This window comes from Chlorocebus sabaeus, chromosome 8 (genome assembly GCF_047675955.1).
Source record: "Chlorocebus sabaeus isolate Y175 chromosome 8, mChlSab1.0.hap1, whole genome shotgun sequence".
Taxonomy (NCBI): Eukaryota; Metazoa; Chordata; class Mammalia; order Primates; family Cercopithecidae; genus Chlorocebus; species Chlorocebus sabaeus.
Genome location: NC_132911.1, coordinates 101,859,801 through 101,879,604, shown reverse-complemented (window position 1 = coordinate 101,879,604; position 19,804 = coordinate 101,859,801). Strand labels below are relative to the sequence as shown.

Sequence of the window (19,804 nt, the reverse complement as noted above, 5' to 3'; positions counted from 1 at the left end):
CCTTCACCTTCAAGTCAGTTTTGTCAAAACTTTAATAAGTACTAAATATGTGCTGCCTTTATAAAAATATTTGCCCCAAATCTTCAAATAAAATGGATACGTTATATTTTCTGACACAGCTTCGTATCCCCGATTGGCCAGACACAACCTTTGGTGTTAGTTAGTTCCCAGTTTGAGAACCTGGGAACTAACTAGATGATGTCTATTTTCTTCTAGATCTAAAAAGTTGGTGATTCAGACTTGATATAAAATCTGCCTTAAGAATAAAGGTACCTTATTTCACAAGAAATATTTTGCACAAGTGAATCATTTGTAATACTCCAAGGTAGCTTCTTATTTAAAAACTTAAATGGTGAATTATTTTGTAAATAAAAAGCATCTCTTAATTATCTAGTTTAATCAAATTTAGCAAACTTTTGGGCACCTACTATGTGCCTAATAGTTTCAGGCTGTGTATAATACCAAAGTAGAATAAGAATTTTGTCATCTTAGGCAGAATTGAGAACTTGATGTGGCAGGCATTATTCTACATGACTTATTCATTTAATTCTCACAACTCTGTGGTCACTAGTATTATTCTCATCTTATAAATGAAGAAACTGAAGCACAGAGATGCTATATACCAGCCCAAGGCTACTAAGCTTGTGATTGTGCTGAGATTCAAACCAGGCAGTCTGACTCTATCCACTATTCTTCTTCTTTTTTCCTTCTGCCCCTTCCCTCTCCAATCCACTATTCTTGACACACGTAACAATTAGAAAATAGGATCTCATATAATAAAATACTAAATTATGCAGTACAGCACAATAGGAAACAGGAGAAGGGAAAGAAAAAAAATGTGGCTGGGCGTGATAGTTACACTGCACTTTGGGAGACTGAGGCAGGAGAATTGCTTGAGCCCAGGAGTTGGAGACCAGCCTGGCCAACATGAAGAAGCCCTGTCTCCACAGAAAATACAAAAATTAGCCGGCGTGCACCTGTAATCCCAACTACTTGAGATGCTTAGGCTGAAGGATCACTTCAGCCCAGGAGGTTAAGGTTTCAGTGAGCCAAGATCATGCCACTGCACTCCAGCCAGGGTGACTGAGTGAGATCCTGTCTTGAAAGAAAGAAAAGAAAGAAAAAGAAAAGGAACGGAAGGAAAGAAGAAAAAGAAAAAATATGTGAATTGATAGGAAAAGTCAAAGAGAAAATAGACTTTCAGTGAGCTGGAATTTGCATAGATGAGGAAGAAAGAGTATTCAGGAATCTACTGTGTGAATACAGGAGGACTCTAGTGGGAAGAGGGAGTAGATGACAATGAAACTTGAATAGGCAAGGGGAGGCCAGATTGAAAGATCTTTTATTCCAGGCCCCAAACCAGTGAAAAAGATCAGAGGGTTCCTGAGCCGGAAGTAGGAAGGCCAAAACCTAAGACAAAATGAAAGGGAATAAAGGAGATTTTCTTATATTATCTTTAAGAAGCAGGGAAAGCAGAGATTTTACTTTTTTTTTTTTTTTAACTGTTGCATTCCTAGCATCTAGCAGAGTGCCGTACACCAAGTAGGGACTCATTATATATTTGTGAGTGCCTGCATAAATGAAGAAACAAAGCGTACTTACAATGCAAATATTAACAGGATAAGAAATATTTAGCCAAGTACCATCCCTTCTGACACAGCAGAATACATAAGGGATCTGGGCCATTCCAGATCACTATCTTTCTTTCTGAAATGATACCCCAATCACTAGGGCTCTGTTCAGATAGTGACCTTGTAAAGCCCGAGGAGCACCCTAGAGAAGGGAACACGGGAGGAGCAGGAAAGCGAACACGGGAGGACCAACGCCCAGATCTCAGCGTGGTCGCCTGAATGACCCATCTTAGTCCTTTGCGGTTGCAGAAGAGGGGATGCAAGTCCATCCCAGGACGGCCTCCGCCCGGCGGGGCAATGAAGGGAAATGACTGACGTAGGGGGCTCGAGCGCAGGGGCCGAAGGAGATGCAACACTAGGAAGAGGGGCCCCGGGCATAGGCAGCAAGGAAAGAAGAGGTCAGAGGAGTCTGAGGGAGAAAAGATGAAAAGGGGAGACGGGCGCCGGGCGGGGGACCACCACAAACAGTCCCCCCGACACTCACAGCCTCTGGAAGGCACGAGCCCCTCACGACCAACCTGCCAGACGCTCTGAGGACTTCCCGGGTCAGAATGACAAGCCTCCGCGACAGTCCCCACCGAGCCAAAGCGCCTGGCGAGCGCGCTGGAGAGCGCATGCGCCAGACCTGGCGCTTCCTCCACGTGGCCTGGAGCGTCGCCGAAACTACAATTCCCAGAATGACGCGCGAGCCCGCCCCCAGCAGGCGCTGTCCGGCAGAGGCGCTGCTAGGGTTGGTCAGTCGCGCCAGAAGCGAGCAGGGCTGGTGCTGGGGCTTCTTCTCCTGAAGGGGCTGCAAGAGGGAAGACTTAGCCATGTCGTCCTTGATCAGAAGGGTGATCAGCACCGCGAAAGCTCCAGGGGCCATAGGACCCTACAGGTAACGAGGCTGGTGGGAGCAGTGACGGACCCGGGGCGTATGGGTTCGGGGATTCGGGCCTGGTTGGGGTCCCTCCAGGTCAGAGGCCCAGCGAACACGCGAGGAAATTGAGCCTGGAAAGGGGCAACGCACCCAAAGACCCACAGAGAGTTGGGAGCCACGATGTGACCGGGAGCCTGCACTCCACGGGACTTTGCTCGTTCTGGGGCTGCCTCCCTGCGGAACCCAGACAGCTCTCCCCGGTTAGAAGTCTTCAGACCCTGTGTGTTTTGGGGGAAGGGGGTAGTTTTTGTTTTCTTGGTAACAGCTTTATTGAGATATAATTCACGTACCATAAGATTCAGCCCCTTTAGCATGTACAATTCAGTGGTTCTGACCATACTCACAGTTATGCAGCCATCACCACTTTCTTCAGAACCATTTTCATCACCCGAAAAATAAATCCCATCCCCATTAGCTTTCACTTCCCATTCTCCTCTCCCCCCGGCCCCTGACAATCTACTTGCATCTTCATGGATTTGCTGATTGTGGACATTTCCTATAAATTTAATCATAAAACATGTGGTCCTTTATGACCAACTTCTTTCATTAGCTTCATACTTGGTCTACCCCTCTCCCAATTGAAAAGAACCCCATCAACAGCTCCCTCCTTTAAACCTCCTGCTGTGAGAAAAGGCACTGAGATGTGGCAGAACAGGAATTATTACAGAAAACTTGGAAATAAAATGCAATGGGAGTGAGAGGACAAGTAGGGTAGGCAGTAAAGGAGAAAAAAGACAAATTGATTTTAACTTGGGGTGGAAGAGGAAACAGAGCCCTCTCTCAAATTGAGAAGAGCCCTGTCAACAGATGTGGTTGTCTCTTCTGTGGAGAGCTGAGTTCCTTTAACAGAAATGCTTAGCAAATCCCTGCACATCTATGCAAGCCACTGGTTTCTACAACATATGGAAATGCATTGTAATATTTATCAATTCATTGCCCATTCTTATTTCCCACTACTAAATACAAATCGTAGCAAACATTATTTTCTAAGACTGTGCCAACATACTCTAGCTAAATATGTGTATTCTGGCCAGAAAGTCTAACCTGTTTTTGTTTCCACTTGTGCTTTTGTTTCCACTTGTCAGAAGTGCTTTTAAATGGAAAAGTTAATTTTATTTTTAAGTTTCATATTCTTAAAATGTCTCAGCTTTAAAACTATTGGATCTTATCGTATGCATTTTTGGATACTTTCTTTTTCTAAGATAATTTTTTGTTTATTTTTAATTCTTCACTAAAGCATACTTTGTAACCCTTTTTCAATTTTTTTCTATTTAAAATACAGTTTATAGTATCTGCTCACTGTTAAAAGAACCAAAATGGGAAAACTTCTACAGCTGAAACATTTGAACTCTTATAGATGTGCATTGAATGCCTACTACATGCTAAGCACTTAGGAGTACAAAAATGTATAAAGATAACCCAGTGTGAAAAACATTAATATATATGAGGAAAAGAAAAATGAACATTTTAATTTAGCACATGCTCTATGCCAGGCACCATGACAACCACCTTCTCTTAAGTTCCATCCCCATTTTACAAAAAGAAAACTGAAGCTCAAAGTCAAGGTCAGAGAGTCTACAAGTGACATTTTGATTTGAAGTCAAGCCCTAGCTCCCTCCTTTCAACCTACTGCTGTGAGAAAAGGCACTGAGATGTGGCAGAACAGGAATTATTATAGAAAACTTGGAAATAAAATGCGGTGGGAGTGAGAGGGCAAGTAGGGTAGGGAGTAAAGCAGAAAAAAGACAAATTGATTTTAACTTGGGGTGGAAGAGGAAAAAGAAGATTTAGGAAGGCTCCTTGTGAGAGGTAGTCCTTTGGTTTTGAAGGTTGGTTTTGTCATTTATAGTAGTGTTGTGAAGTTTGGTTTTTAAATTAATTTATTAAGGATTTCAACAGGAAGTCATTGAGTGAAGGGCATGGAGGTAGAAGTCAGGTAGAGGGAATGGCTTGAGTGAGGGCATGGAGGTAGAAGTCAGGTAGAGGGAATGGCTTGAGTGAAGGGCATGGAGGTAGAAGTCAGGTAGAGGGAATGGCTTGAGTGAAGGGCATGGAGGTAGAAGTCAGGTAGAGGGAATGGCTTGAGTGAAGGGCATGGAGGTAGAAGTCAGGTAGAGGGAATGGCTTGAGTGAAGGGCATGGAGGTAGAAGTCAGGTAGAGGGAATGGCTTGAGTGAAGGGCATGGAGGTAGAAGTCAGGTAGAGGGAATGGCTTGAGTGAAGGGCATGGAGGTAGAAGTCAGGTAGAGGGAATGGCTTGAGTGAAGGGCATGGAGGTAGAAGTCAGGTAGAGGGAATGGCTTGAGTGAAGGGCATGGAGGTAGAAGTCAGGTAGAGGGAATGGCTTGAGTGAAGGGCATGGAGGTAGAAGTCAGGTAGAGGGAATGGCTTGAGTGAAGGCATGGAGGTAGAAGTCAGGTAGAGGGAATGGCTTGAGTGAAGGGCATGGAGGTAGAAGTCAGGTAGAGGGAATGGCTTGAGTGAAGGGCATGGAGGTAGAAGTCAGGTAGAGGGAATGGCTTGAGTGAGGGCATGGAGGTAGAAGAATGCATGGTATAAAGATTTTGGGGAGAAAGTTTTCATAATTCAAGTGCTACTTCTGTCTTTTTTGTTTGTTTGCCAAATCTGTGTATCACTTATAATTTACTTAACCTATTTCTTTGAGATGGCTCACTTCATTTTATTTAACAAGTTAATTGAAAAGGGAAACTTTACAACAGTACATGAAATAGAAAATATTTCAATAGAAAGTAATAGTAAAAAATAAACTCAATTTTAAAAAAGGTGTTAGTAAATTTTAGCTAGACTAGACATTACAGTTGGTTCAAAATCTGAGTTTAATTAAAAACTTTCAATTGATGTTTTAATTTGTTTTCTAAAGATGATTTTTTTTCTCCTTAATGTAATCGAGTAGGGTAGAATCATCATTGCTAACATTTACTGACGCTTACTCAGCAGCATCGGGCACTATTCTTTTTTTTTTTTTTTTTTTTTTTTTTTTTTTTGAGACAGAGTCTCGCTCTGTTGCCCAGGCTAGAGTGCAATGGCACAATCTCGGCTCACTGCAACCTCCACCCCACAGATTCAAGTGATTCTTATGTCTCAGCCTCCCAAGCAGCTGGGATTATAGGCATGTGCCACCACACCCAGCTAATTTTTGTATTTTTAGTAGAGATAGGGTTTCACTGTGTTGGTCAGGCTGATATTGAACTCCTGACCTAAAGTGATCCACCTATGTCGGCTTCCCAAAGTGCTGGGATTACAGGTGTCAGCCACCACACCTGGTCAGCACCAGGCATGGTTCTAAGTGATTTATATGCATGGTTATATTATAGTCCCCATTTTTCAGATGAAGAAACTGATGTGTGCAAAATTAAATAATTTGCCAAAAGTTACACCACTAAAATGTGATGTAACAAAATTTGAATTTAGGAAATGCATACTAGAGCTTAGTCTTAATCATTTATTTTGTTGTCCCTGGTGTAGATTGAAAAAAAAATTGGAAAAAGAGTCATTTTCTTACCGTGTTTTACTGTGTATGACTGACTCCTTTGAGAATACTGATTAAGAGTTGGAATTTGGATTTGAATTTTTGTTTTGCCTCTTTTTAATTATATAACCTTGCAGAGTGACTTAACCTCTCTTAGTTTGCTTCTTTGTCTTCTAAATGGGCATAAATAATACCAGTTGATAAGATTATTGTGGGAATTAAATAGAAGTGACCAATAAAAATTAGATTTTGGCTGGGCGCAGTGGCTCACGCCTGTAATCCCAGCACTTTGGGAGGCAGAGGTGGGTGGATCACATGGTCAGGAGTTCAAGACCAGCCTGGCCAAGATGGTGAAACCCCATCTCTACTAAAAATACAAAAAAAAAAAAAAAAAAAGTTTGCTGGGCATGGTGGTGTATGCCTGTAATCCCAGCTACTCGGGAGGCTGAGGCAGAGAATTGCTTGAACCTGGAAGGCAGAGGTTGTGGTTAGCCGAGGTCGCGTCACTGCACTCCAGCCTGGGCTACAGAGCAAGACTGTCTTAAAAAAAAAAAAAAAAGAGAGAGAGATTTTAGCAAGATACAGGTTGTGGTGGTTTCCAATACTAAATGGAAGAATATAAACTTTATTTTGTATATAATGAGGAACAGTCAAATGTGTTTTCTTGTTGTGGTTGTGTGTTTGTATGTGTGTGTGTTGAGACAGTGTCTCACTCTGTTACCCAGGCTGGAGCCAGGATCATGGCTTATTGCCGCCTCAACCTCCTGGGCTCAAGCCATTCTCCCACCTCAGCTTCCGAAGTAGCTGGGACTACAGGCCCAAGCCACCATGCCCGGATCATTTTTGTATTATTTGTAGAGCTGGGGTTTCACCATGTTGCCCAGGCTAAATGTTTTTAAACAGGGTGGAACATGATCAGATCTTTTAAGAAGATAATTCTGATAGTAATTCCGATAGAAATTTGGAGGTTAAGAGAGTGAGAATAGTTAGGGGATATTATAAGTGAAAATTTGTAATCTTTTTTCTCCTTCTGCCCTAATGTCTTTCTCTCAGTCACACAGTAGTAGCATTTTAAAAAACACTTTTACCTTCAAACAAGAGAGACACAACCAAATCAAAGTGATTATTACAGACACTTTGTCCTGGAGCCTGCTAAAGAGTATACCCCTTCCTTGACCTATTTAGAGATACTCTGTGGACTTTGTTCAAGAAGGAAAGCATAACAGTAGTGTTCCTGGTTGACTTGAAGGTGAGTGGGAGTCAACTGTCTTTATAAAGCTGAAAGCAAAAAAGAAGGGAGTCATCGTATGAATGTGCCAATATGACAAGAAAAAAAAGCCACCAACCAGCTTCGTGGTGTGGCGACTTCCAGGACATTGTGCCTCTTGTGCACTAGGTGACTAGAAATCGTGCTTATTTTCAATAGTTAATGTTTAAGAAAAAAACAAACTCCAACTAACTACTTATATTCTGATAAAGTTAATTGGACATGTTTTAGGAACCTTTTGGAAACAAGAGTTTTTGTCCCTGGAGTGCGTAGTGAGTACACTTTTTGAGAATACTGGGTCCTCTCCAAGAAGAATTCAAATGTGTTGAACTTTCAGTCTCTGGCATTGGAATGGATGGGGTGTTGTCACTAATTAGCCAATCAGCTCTGCACATTTCAGGAATACTTCCAGACAGAACCTTGAAAGATTTCAACATTGCATTGCTTTGCATTGCGCATATTGCACACCGTCCTCATAATTATAAATTTTTGAAGCGGTAGCCCGTGTGGCATAGACTATGATGTGAGACTTATTAGAACACTTTTGAAACTGTGATTACCCTTTAACCTGGAAGTAGAACAATGCACTTTTAAATTTTCTGAAGTCCAACCACTTGTCTTTGGATAGTAGGATTCTTATGCTCAGAAAGTGTCAACTAGACAATTATTCTTATGAACAAACCTCTTTAGATCTATAAGAGATAACTCACATAGCTCAGATGGACTCAGCTCCAGTGCTTACTTTTTATATTTTGAAAATAAAAGAATTTCTTTTTACTATCATGAAGTTTCTGATAAATAATAATGCATATGGTCTTAAAGTGTGTTTCAGATATGGGGGAAGCTGAAGGCACTTTGCACAGGACCTAGAGCAGATGGCCTAATTCTACACAGGACAGTTAATAAAAAACAGTGTTACTGATGGTATTATTTAACTTGAGAAAAGATTACAAATTAACAAACTCAGTAGTTATCTATTTGTGGGCCAGTGTGAAAGCCAGATAGCTGAGAAAACTTTCTAGACTTTCTGAATCATGTTACCAAGTTTAAACATACCTCCTTAGCTCTCTCCAAAGCATTTGCTGTAAGTCGACAGGTCCTGCTAAAAAGACATTCACTGACAACCAAAATTGTTTATGCTACTAAGTAGTTAAAGAGCAAAACATCAGCAAGTAATTATAGTGTGCCTACTGTATGCAAGGAATCACCTACACCCTACAGAGCTACAGAGACGTGGTAAGACATTACCCCGACCTCAAGGAGTTTAGAGTCTAAGATACCTTGGGAGATAGGATAATAACAGGATGAGTTACAACACAAGGCAGGATCCTGTACATAGTATAAGGAAGATACAACCAGAGCACTCCTGGGATCCAGGAGAAAGAAAAGCTTAGTTACTTAGGGAAAGTGTGTGTGTGTGTATTTAGTGTAGTTTTATTTATAACAAAATATTGGAAGTAATGGTGACTAATTAAATAAAGTATAGCCATATTGTAAAACATACGTAGCTGTTTCAAAAAATGAGGAAGCACTCTACATGTACTTATGGAAAGATCTTCATAATATTCTGTTGAGTGAAAAAAACAAAGTGTACAAGAATGTTTAATATACCATATTTTATGTAAAAGAAGAGAGAAAATATATATTTGTTTTGGTTTTCTGTTCATTAAAGAAACTGGATGAATACCTAAAGAAGAACAATGGTTCTGGGCTGGGAACTGAGCAAATAGGGAACAAGAATGGAAGAAAGACTTTTTACTGCAATTCTTTGTATATTTTCTGGATTTTTGAACCATATGAACTCCTATTCAAAAATAAATTATAAAGGAAAACAAAAGATGTGGTCAAGAAGACCAGGGAAAACTTCATGAAATAAAAGAGGAAAGTTTGGAGCATGTTGGAAAATGGAAGAATGGGGAACTAAAAGAAGAGGATTAAAATGAGACTATCTTAAATTTATAAATAAGCATGGAAATTTTAAAACAAATTTCACTTTTTTTTTTCTTTTCTTTTCTTTTTTTTTTTTTTTTTTTTTTTTTTTGATACAGAGTCTTCCTCTGTCGCCCAGGCTGGAGTGTAGTAATGCAATATTGGCTCACTACAACCTCGGCTCACTACAACCTCCACCTCCCAGGTTCAAGTGATTCTCATGCCTCAGCCTCCCAAGTAGCTGCAATTACAGGTGTGCACCACCACTAGCTAAGTTTTGTGTTTTTTAATAGAGACAGGATTTCCCCATGTTGGCAAGGCTGGCCTTGAACTCCTGACCTCAAGTGATCTGCCCGCCTCAGCCTCCCAAAGTGCGGGATTGTAGGTATGAGCCACCATGCCCTACCACATTTCACTTCTAAATTAAAATTACATTAAGGTTTCTTTCTTCAACATCTTAAAAAAACAGACAGGCTTTCTTCATCCCAAAACTAATATGATTCCTATAAAAAGTGGACTTGTTTGGCTTTTTTCAGGTATCAATGTATTGTATTCTTTTTCCTGTGATTTTATCCTACTTCTGAAATTTAACATCTTCATAACAGAAAAAGTCAGTTACAGAAGTAAGCACTTTGCAGAAATGAAGTTGTATTAGTTCGTTTTCACACTGCTATAAAGATACAACCCAAGTATTTATAAAGAAAAGAGGCTTAATTGACTCACTGTTCCGCATGGCTGGGGAGACCTCAAGAAACTTACAATAATGGGGGAAGGGGAAGAGGCACATCATATATGATGGCAGGCAAGAGAGAGTGTGCGTATGTAGGAGGAACTGTCAGACACTTATAAAACTGTTAGATCACGTGAAAACTCACTATCATGAGAACAGCATGGGGGAAACTGCCCCCATGACTACTTATGTTTTTAAAAGTGCTCTTGAAGTTGCATTTTTTTTGCTTTACAGCTATATTGAGGTATAAGTTACTTATAAAAGTTACCCATTTTAATGGCTGGGTGTGGTGGCCCACAACTGTAATCCCAGCACTTTGGGAGGCTGAGGTGGGTGGATCACCTGAGGTCAGGAGTTCAAGACCAGCCTGGCCAACATGGCAAAACCCCACCTCTACTACAAATGCAAAAATTAGCTGGGCATGGTGGCTCACACCTGTAATCCCAGCTACTTGGGAGGCTGAGGCAGGAGAATTGTTTGAACCCGGAGGCGGAGGTTGCAGTGAGCCGAGATTGCGCCACTGCACTCCAGCCTGGGTGACAGAGTGAGACTCCATCTCAAAACAACAAGTTACCCATTTTAATTAAGTTACTCACATAGTGTTCCATGAGTTTTGGTAAATGTATAGAATCATGCATCCACTATAATAGTCAAATTTTAGAACATTTCCATCACTCCCAAAAAATTCCCTTGTACCCATTTATGATCACCCCTGGCCCCAGACAACAGTTAATCATCTGCTGCTGCTATTGTCCTTTCTAAGGTTTCATTTAAGTGAAATAAGACAATATATAGTCCTTTGTTGGATCTATCAGTGGGTGCATGTGTGTGCATCTTCCCTTTTTGCTATAAATAATGCTATTCTGAACATTCACGTAAAGTCTTTGGACATATGTTTTCATTTCTCTTGGATAGTTGCCTAGGAAAGAAATTGCTGAGTTGCGGCTCAAGCCTGTAATCCCAGCATTTTAGGAAGCCAAGGCAGGAGGGTCACTTGAGTCCAGGAGTTTGAGACAAGCCTAGGCAACACAGCAAGACCGCATCTCTACAAAAAATAAAAATAAATGAAAAATAAAATAAAAAATTAGCCAGGCATGGTGGTGCACACCTTTAGTCCCAGCTACTTGGGAGGCTGAGATGGGAGGATCACTTGGACCTGGGAAGTCAAGGCTTCAGTGAGCCACCATCCTACCAATGCACTCCAGCCTGGGTGACAGAGCAAAACCCTGTCTCTGAAAGAAGAGTTTGCTGGGTTGTATGTCAAATATATGTTTAAATTTTTAAAGAAACTGCCAAACTGTTTTCTAAAGTGGCTGTACCATTTTGCATTCCTACCAACAGTGTGTGAGGGTTGCTCCCCATCATTGCCAATGCTTGTTTTATCAGTGATGTCTTAGTGTGTGGTTTTGCTTTGCATTTCTCTAATGACTAATAATGTTGAACAAATTTAATGTACTCTAACTCTTTGTATGTTTTCTTTTGTAAAGTATCATTTGCTCATATTTCATTGGGTTGTCTTCACATTATTGACTTATAAGAGTTCTTATATTCTGGATATAGGTACTTTATTAGGTATATGTTTTGCAAATATTTTTCTCCCAATCTATGACTTGCTTTTTCTTCCCCTGACCCCTTTTTTTATTTTGGGTCTCTGTCTGTTACCCAGTGCCAACTGAGGCTGGAGCGCAGTGATATACACGTGGCTCACTGCAGCCTTCAACTCCTGGGCTTACACAATTCAATCACCCTATCCTCCTAAGTAGCTGGGACCATGGGTGTGCGTCACCATACTCGGCTGTTTTTCATTGTTTTTTGTAGAGACTGAGTGGTTGCCCAGGCTGGTCGCAAACTCCTGGTCCCAAGCAATCCTCCTGCTTCACCCTCCCAAAGCACTAGGATTACAGCACCCAGCCCCTTTTCATTTTCTTAAAGATATCTTTGATAGGCTGGGCGTGGTAGCTCACACCTATAATCCCAGCACTTTGGGAGGCCGAGGGGGGCGGATCACAAGGTCAGGAGATCAAGACCATCCTGGCTAACATGATGAAACCCCGTCTCTACTAAAACTACAAAAAAAATTAGCCAGGCGTGGTGGCGGGCGCCTGTAGTCCCAGCTACTCGGGAGGTTGAGGCAGGAGAATGGTGTGAACCCAGGAGGCAGAGCTTACGGTGAGCCGAGATCGTGCCAGTGCACTCAAGCCTGGGTGACAGAGCAAGACTCCGTCTCCAAAAAAAAAAAAAAAAAAGATACCTTTGGTAAATAAAAGTTTTTAATTTTCGTGAAGTCCAATGTATCTTTTTTTTTTAAACCATTTGTACTTCTCTGTCCTATCAAAAAAGTCTTCTAGCATTGAATTTTATGTTTTATACTTATATAAATACACTAGCTTTCTGTTTATTGCAGTCAAGCTGTGTTAGTCGACAGGACCATTTACATTTCAGGACAGATAGGCATGGACCCTTCAAGTGGACAGCTTGTGTCAGGAGGGGTAGCAGAAGAAGCTAAACAAGTAAGTCATTTTCCACATTTGAAGTTCCCTTTTCTTCTACCTTTTTAAGGTTGGAAAGTATTAAGAATCCACTTCCCTGATTTGTTCTATAGAGATTAACAGATAAATGTTTTTTTAAACTACTTACTGCTTGATTTAACATAGTTTTCGATCTAAGAGTTGGAAATTTGATGGATCATGAATCATCTAACAACCAAAAGAGAGATTCTACCTCCTTAACACTAAAGTGACCTTAAACCTGAATCATTGACATCAGATGACATGCTGCCACTTCCAAATGGATTGGGAAATTTTCTTTTCGGGGCCACTGACCTGCCCCTCTTCAAAAAAAAAAAAAAAAAAAAAAAAAAAAAAAAAAAAAAAAAATTACCACCACAGAAGTAAAATGTCAACATTTTAAAAAATAAGCATAGGGAATATAATTCTAATCCAATAAATATAATTAAACCATAATGTAGGCCAGGCATGGTGGCTCACGCCTGTAATCCCAGCACTTTGGGAGGCCGAGGCTGGCAGATCACTTGAGGTCAGGAGTTCAAGACTAGCCTGGACAACATGGTGAAACCCCATCTCTACTAAAAATACAAAAACTAGCCAGGGGAGGCCAGGCACAATGCCTCACGCCTGTAATCCCAGCACTTTGGGAGGCTGAGGTGGGCAGATCACCTGAGGTCAGGAGTTCAAGACCAGCCTGGCCAACATGGTGAAACCCTGTCTCTACTGAAAATACAAAAATTAGCCAGGTGTGGTGGCATGTGCCTGTAGTCCCAGCTACTCAGGAAGCTAAGGCATGAGAATCATTTGAACCTGGAAGGTGGAGGTTGCAGTGAGCAACATATAATTAGAATTATATTCCGCATGCTTAATTTTTTTAATGTTGACTTTTTACTTCTGTGGTGGTAATTTTTTTTTTTTTTTTTTTAAGAGGGGCAGGTCAGTGGCCCTGAAAAGAAAATTTCCCAATCCATGTGGAAGTGGCAGCATGTCATCTGATGTCAATGATTCAGGTTTAAGGTGACTTTAGTGTTAAGGAGGTGGAATCTCTCTTTTGGTTGTTAGATGATTCATGATCCATCAAATTTCCAACTCATAGATCGCGCCACTCCACTCCAGCCTGGGCGACAGAGCAAGACCCTGTCTCAAAAAAAAAAGAAAAAAAAATTAACCCAGTGAGGTGGCACATGCCTGTAGTTCCCGTTACTCAGGAAACTGATGCAGGAGAATCACTTAAACCTGGAAGGTGGAGGTTGCAGTAAGCCAAGATCGCACCACTGTACTCCAGCCTGGGACACAGAGCAAGACACTGTCTCAAAAAGTAAAATAAAATAAAACAATAAACTATAATTTTATGAATTTACTGAGTCATATAATGCCGAAAGTTTGTTTTGTTTTGTTTTTGTGAGACAGCCTCACTCTGTTGCCCAGGCTGGAGTGCAGTGGCGTGATCTCAGCTCACTGCACCCTCTGTCTTCCAGGTTCAAGCAATTCTCTTGTCTCAGCCTCCCAAGTAACTGGGACTACAAGTGCCCGCCACCGCACCTGGCTTATTTTTTGTATTTTTAGTAGAGACGGGGTTTTACTGTTTTAGTCAGGATGGTCTCGATCTCCTGACCTCATGATCCACTCACCTCAGCCTCCCGAAGTGCTGAGATTACAGGTGTGAGCCACCGGACTTGGCCTAGCTGAAAGATTTTTAAAAACCTAAATGTCCACTCATAAAGAACTGGTTGAATAAATTATGCTACATCAATACAACTAAAGTAATGTGGAAAGATCTCCGACGTAAATTGTTTCATGGTAATAAAACCAAGATGCAGAACAGCATGAACAGTATGCTACCGTGTGTACTTTTGTGTTTAAAAATATGTAACATAAGCATTGACTGTACCTAGAAGGATATACAATAAATTAGGAACAGTGGTTACCTCTGAGGTGGGAAACATGGGGGAGAGAGAGAAGGGTGAGAGAGATCTTTACACGATATATGCTTTTTTAATAGCTTTTGAGTTTGTTGTTGTTGTTGCCATATCCATGTATTACCTATTTAGAAGATTATTTTAAAAGACACAAGAATATAATGAAATATTACATTGTGACCAGCAAAGTGGGAAGCAAGAATGAATCCAAAAAAAGATGTTTTTCCAGAAGCCAGTGTCTCAAACAGTTATATAATTTACTAATGTCATTTTTTGAGAAAAAGGAAAAAGAACCCTTTAAAGTCAAATATTGCTTTAAAAGAAAACATGTTATAATGCTTACTAGCTCATCCTTATCCTTGAAGTGGTATCAAATGAAGAACCCCAGAAATTATTTCTGTGACATTGGCCGAACAATTAACACATTTTAGCACTGAAGAAGGGACTTCAACCTAGTCTTTTTACGCACAAAAGGAGACAACCTTTTCACTGTATTTCAGAAAGATTCATTCTATTAAAGGGAAGCCAAGAAACACACTTGTAAGCTTTCTAACAAGAGTAGAGAAGATTTTTCTGCAACATAAGCTATTTAAGGAGGTATTAGTAAAAGACGATTAATTGAATGTAATTAAAGCTTTAAATCTAACATCAGTGACTTAGGCCTTTCTTGGCTTGGTTCGCAGGCTCTTAAAAACATGGGTGAAATTCTGAAAGCTGCAGGCTGTGACTTCACTAATGGTGAGCAATTTAATATTATTTCACTTTTCTTTTTGATATTTCTTTGGTCTTTTTCAAAAATATATGGCATCCAGTAATATGCCGTGCCATGTCTTTGTTGCTACTTAAAGTTGTTTTAAACAGCAACTGTTCTCCTTCGCTTCTTTGGTCCCATTTCAGTCCCATTTTAATCAAGACAGTCTCAGAATCATATAGTCCTTTTCTAAGTAATGTTTTGGGTCAGACCAAATAACTAAACTAATGACAATGTTTATATCTTCTAGTGGTGAAAACAACTGTTCTTCTGGCTGACATAAATGACTTCAATACGGTCAATGAAATCTACAAACAGTGTAAGTAATTTGGCTTTATTCCTATTTTCCATTTTTAAAAAGAAATAAATCTGGTCACATTAATGAATGTGTATTATGAATTAAGAGTGGTAGGAGATGCTAAAGAAATGGTCATAGATCTTGTCCTAAAAGAATTAATAATCTGATTGGAAATAGGTTGTATACCCCCCATGAAAAAGTTCTAAGACATTTCTATTGCATTCCCTAAAACAATGTAGTGAAACCCTACATACCCATTTTTCAAAAGTTTAATTTCATTAAACCCTTTTCAGGCTTTTTAAACTCTCCTAAAAAGTTTTTTACACATAGGTTTTATTTACTATTGCTGTATGGTCCAGCCACCATCTTTATCCTGGCTCTCTCAGACTCATTAGTTACTTACTTAGTATTTCTATGCCTTGGTTTTCTCACATGCAAAATGGAGATAATATACTCCTACCTTATAGGATTGTTGGAATGATTAAATGAGTCAGTACAACATGTAAAGCACTTAGATGCTGGTGTGTTATAAGCACTGAGTAAATGTTAGCTATTATTAACATTGATGTCATAGTGGAGAAAATTGGTGTCCCCACCACCTAGTGGGATGAGGCAAAGGTATAACATGGAAAATTACTTATTCTCTCCTGAAGAAATGACTAGAAAAGACCAAGGTTGGCAGAGGAAGTACTTGCCAAAATTGCTGGAGATGGGCACTTGTTCCCTATTTAGATAAATAGTTTATAAATATCACTTTAAAAACAAAACTCCACATCAAACAAGATCAAAATGTTAGAGTATGTATGTCATTTTTTTTTTTTTTTTTGCCAGAAAGCTAAGAGATTTTAAAAAGTATTAACTATGGTAGGAATCATATGGCAAAATATTTTATCAAACAAATCTGATAGTGAGCCTCTTTTTTAAAATGTTGCTTAAAGCCGGGTGCAGTGGCTCACATCTGTAATCCCAGCACTTTGGGAGGTTGAGGTGGGTGGATCATTTGACATCAGGAGTTTGAGACCAGTCTGGCCAACATGGCAAAGCCCCATATCTACTAAAAATATAAAAATGAGCCAAGCGTGGTGGTGCACACCTATAATCCCAGCTACTGGGGAGGCTGAGGCAGGAGAATCTCTTGAACATGGGAGACAGAGGTTGCAGTGAGCTGAGATCGCACCACTTCACTCCAACCTGGGTGACAAAGCGAGACTCTGTTTCAAAAAAATAAAAATAAAATGTTGCTTATATCTAAGAACTGACTAGTATATGAAGCACTTGCAAGATTCTTAATTGTAGAATATTGAATAACAATACAATATCTGAAAACTAAAATAAAATTTTTCACTTGATCTTTATTTTTTCAACTCTTCTCTATTAAAAAAAACTGAAATTCTTTTAAATTCAGATTTCAAGAGTAATTTTCCTGCTAGAGCTGCTTACCAAGTTGCTGCTTTGCCCAAAGTAAGTACATTTTAAATGACTAATGTACACAGTTTTCAATTTCTACATTGTTTTCCTTCTATAAGTAAACTAACCACTGTGAAAGGAAACTTAAAAGAAGTAGCCTGGGCAGGGTGGCATACCCCTGTAATCCCAATGCTTTGAGAGGCCAACACAGGAGGATCGCTTGAGGCCCGGAGTTCTAGACCAGCCTGGGCAACGTAGCAAGACAGCCATCTCTACAAAAAAAAAAAAAATTAAAATTAGCCATGCATGGTGGTGGTGCACACCTGGAGTCCCAGCTACTTGGGAGGCTGAGGTGGGAGGAACACTTGAACCCAGAAGATTACAGCTGCAGTGAGCTGTAATCGAACCACTGTGCTGCAGCCTGGGTAACAGTGAGACCTTGTCTCTAAAAAAAAAAAGAAAAAGAAAAGAAAAGAGATAGATCCTGCTTCCCCAGGGACTTAAAGTCTGAAAGGAAATACCCTATATTACATGCATGAAAAAAAAAACCTTTTAAGACAACACGTGAACATAGAATCAAAATCAAAATACTTAAATTGTTAGAAAAGGCCAGGCACGATGGCTCACGCCTGTAATACCAGCACTTTGGGAGGCCGAGGCGGGTGGATCACGAGGTCAGGAGATCAAGACCATCCTGGCTAACACATTGAAACCCCGTTTTTACTAAAAATACAAAAAATTAGCTGGGCGTGGTGGCAGGCGCCTGTAGTCCCAGCTACTCAGGAGCCTGAGGCAGGAGAATGGCATGAACCCGGGAGGCAGAGCTTGCAGTGAGCCAAGATGGTACCACTGCACTCCAGCCTGGGCAACAGAGCAAGACTCCATCTCAAAAAAAAAAAAAAAAAAAAAATTGTGAGAAAAAATTAAATAGCAGCTGTACTGTTGTAATGTTACTTAGGGGACTATAAATTTGAGCCAGATTTGTTTATGAGTTCTGCAGTAAAAATTTCACCTGGCTATTGTACAATTAAGAATCTTGGCTGGGCGCGGTGGCTCACGCCTGTAATCCCAGCGCTTTGGGAGGCCGAGGCGGGTGGTTCACAAGGTCAGGGGATGGAGACCATCTTGGCTAACACGGTGAAACCCCGTCTCTACTAAAAATACAAAAAAATTAGCCTGGCATGGTGACGGGCGCCTGTAGTCTCAGCTACTCAGGAGGCTGAGGCAAGAGAATGGCGTGAACCCGGGAGGTGGAGCTTGCAGTGAACCGAGATTGCGCCACTGCACTCTAGCCTGGGCGACAGAGGAGACTCCGTCTCAAAAAAAAAAAGAAAAAAGAAAAAGAATCTAAACCTTCCACTAGAAAAATAATCTCTAAAACAGGGGCACACATATTCTCACCATTTTGATTTTGCTACTCTAACTCGAAGCTTAGCAGCACGATAATCCTGCCTATAAAAAAGCAGCTCTTACTGACTTCTATTTGCAGTTTCTACTAAAGAAAAATTGTTTTAAGAGTGTAATTTGTATTGCTTTAATTAGTTGTTACTTGGAATGATCATTATCAAACCTATTAAGGTACTGGTTGTAGTAGAAAGAGCTCTGAACTTGGAATCAAAAGACAAGGGTTCAACCTCTGCTATCTAGCTTGTGACTGGGATGAGTTCATTACTCCTTCTACACTTCAGCATATCATTCTGTGAATTGATGGAAAAATATCTTCCTAATAGGGCTGCTGTGAGAATCATATAAGCTAATATAGTATATGAATATACTTAGCATGGTAACCTGGTCTATTATAGATTCTTGGTGAATATTTCCTTCTCCTTTCCTTCCTTGAAAAGCTTAACGTTAAAAATGTTATATTGCTGTTAGTTTCATGTTTTTAGTAGGTATTATAGAGTTTGCAATTTGTACAAAATGATTAAAACAAATTGTTTCATTTTCCTCACAGGGTAGTCGAATTGAAATTGAAGCAGTAGCTGTCCAAGGACCGCTGACAACAGCATCACTATAAGTGGGCCAGTGCTTTGTAGTCTGGAATTGTTACCATTTTAATTTTTACAATTGATGTAACATCTTAATTAACCTTTTAATTTTCACAGTTGATGACAGTGTGAGCTTGATGAAAATATCTGAAGTTATTATGGAAATACCATATAATAGGGAGAGTTGAACATGAATTGAAGATTAGAGAAGGAATCCAGTTACTGTTTTAAATTACACCTGTATTAGTGAATATAGGAAAGAGGTACCCATTACATAGTTGCTCAATAAATAGAAGAGAAATAACAGGTAGGAAAGAAGAGTAATTATTCCTGAGAAATAATCAAGAACATATCTAATTCAAACTAATGATGTGAACGATTTAGTTTTCATGTCAGGTATGTGATTGTGCTCTTTCTTGAGTAAAATTTAAGTGTTTAAATTTGAGGTCAAGGAGAAGAAAGTGGACCAAAATTTAATATAGATAATATTTTTCTAATGGAAATAAAATAGACATGCAGATTTCCTTTGGTGTGATTTTGTTCACTTATTTCTTAACAGTTTATACATTAAAACATATTGCCTAGTTGGGGTGGGTAAAGTTAAAATCTCCAACTATTTTATTTTTCAAAGCCTATTTCTGACTTCATACACTTTTACACAGTTTTATTTTTTTCAGCAGTTTTAGCCAACTATTATTACGTGAAACATCATTTAAACTTTCTAGTCTTCAGCAGTTTTGGCCATTTACAGTGTTGCAGAATTTGCATGTAAATTTTCACATTTGTAGACATCTTTTTAATCTCTGCTCTATCTGCCCCCCCTTTTCATCTCTGATATGATTTATTTGGACTTCTTTTTTTTCCATTATTAATCTTTTTAAAGAATCACTTTTTGGCTTTGTTGATCTTTTCTATTATATCTTTATCATTATTTCTGCTCTTATATTATTTTCTCCAGCTCATTGATA

General features: G+C 39.8%; 2 protein-coding genes across 3 annotated transcripts in view; one reads left to right on the top strand and one right to left on the bottom strand.

Moving 5' to 3' along the window:
* POP1 (POP1 homolog, ribonuclease P/MRP subunit) overlaps positions 1-2,263 on the bottom strand; it is a 43,125-nt gene extending 40,862 nt beyond the window's left edge. Inside the window, exon 1 of one of the 2 annotated variants that reach the window (XM_008001178.3) lies at positions 2,150-2,263. The gene's annotated coding sequence lies outside the window, so the exon portion shown is untranslated. Of the gene's footprint in view, positions 1-2,115 lie in introns of both variants that reach the window. The other variant, XM_073018240.1, reaches the window with a different exon arrangement.
* Positions 2,264-2,330: 67 nt separating this feature from the next.
* On the top strand, positions 2,331-19,360 carry RIDA (reactive intermediate imine deaminase A). The gene is made up of 6 exons (XM_008001180.3): positions 2,331-2,508; positions 12,371-12,476; positions 15,076-15,130; positions 15,394-15,462; positions 16,847-16,902; positions 18,803-19,360. The coding sequence occupies exons 1-6, from the start codon at positions 2,444-2,446 to the stop codon at positions 18,863-18,865; spliced, it is 414 nt and encodes a 137-aa protein (XP_007999371.1). The 5' UTR covers positions 2,331-2,443; the 3' UTR covers positions 18,866-19,360.
* Positions 19,361-19,804: the final 444 nt, after the last annotated feature.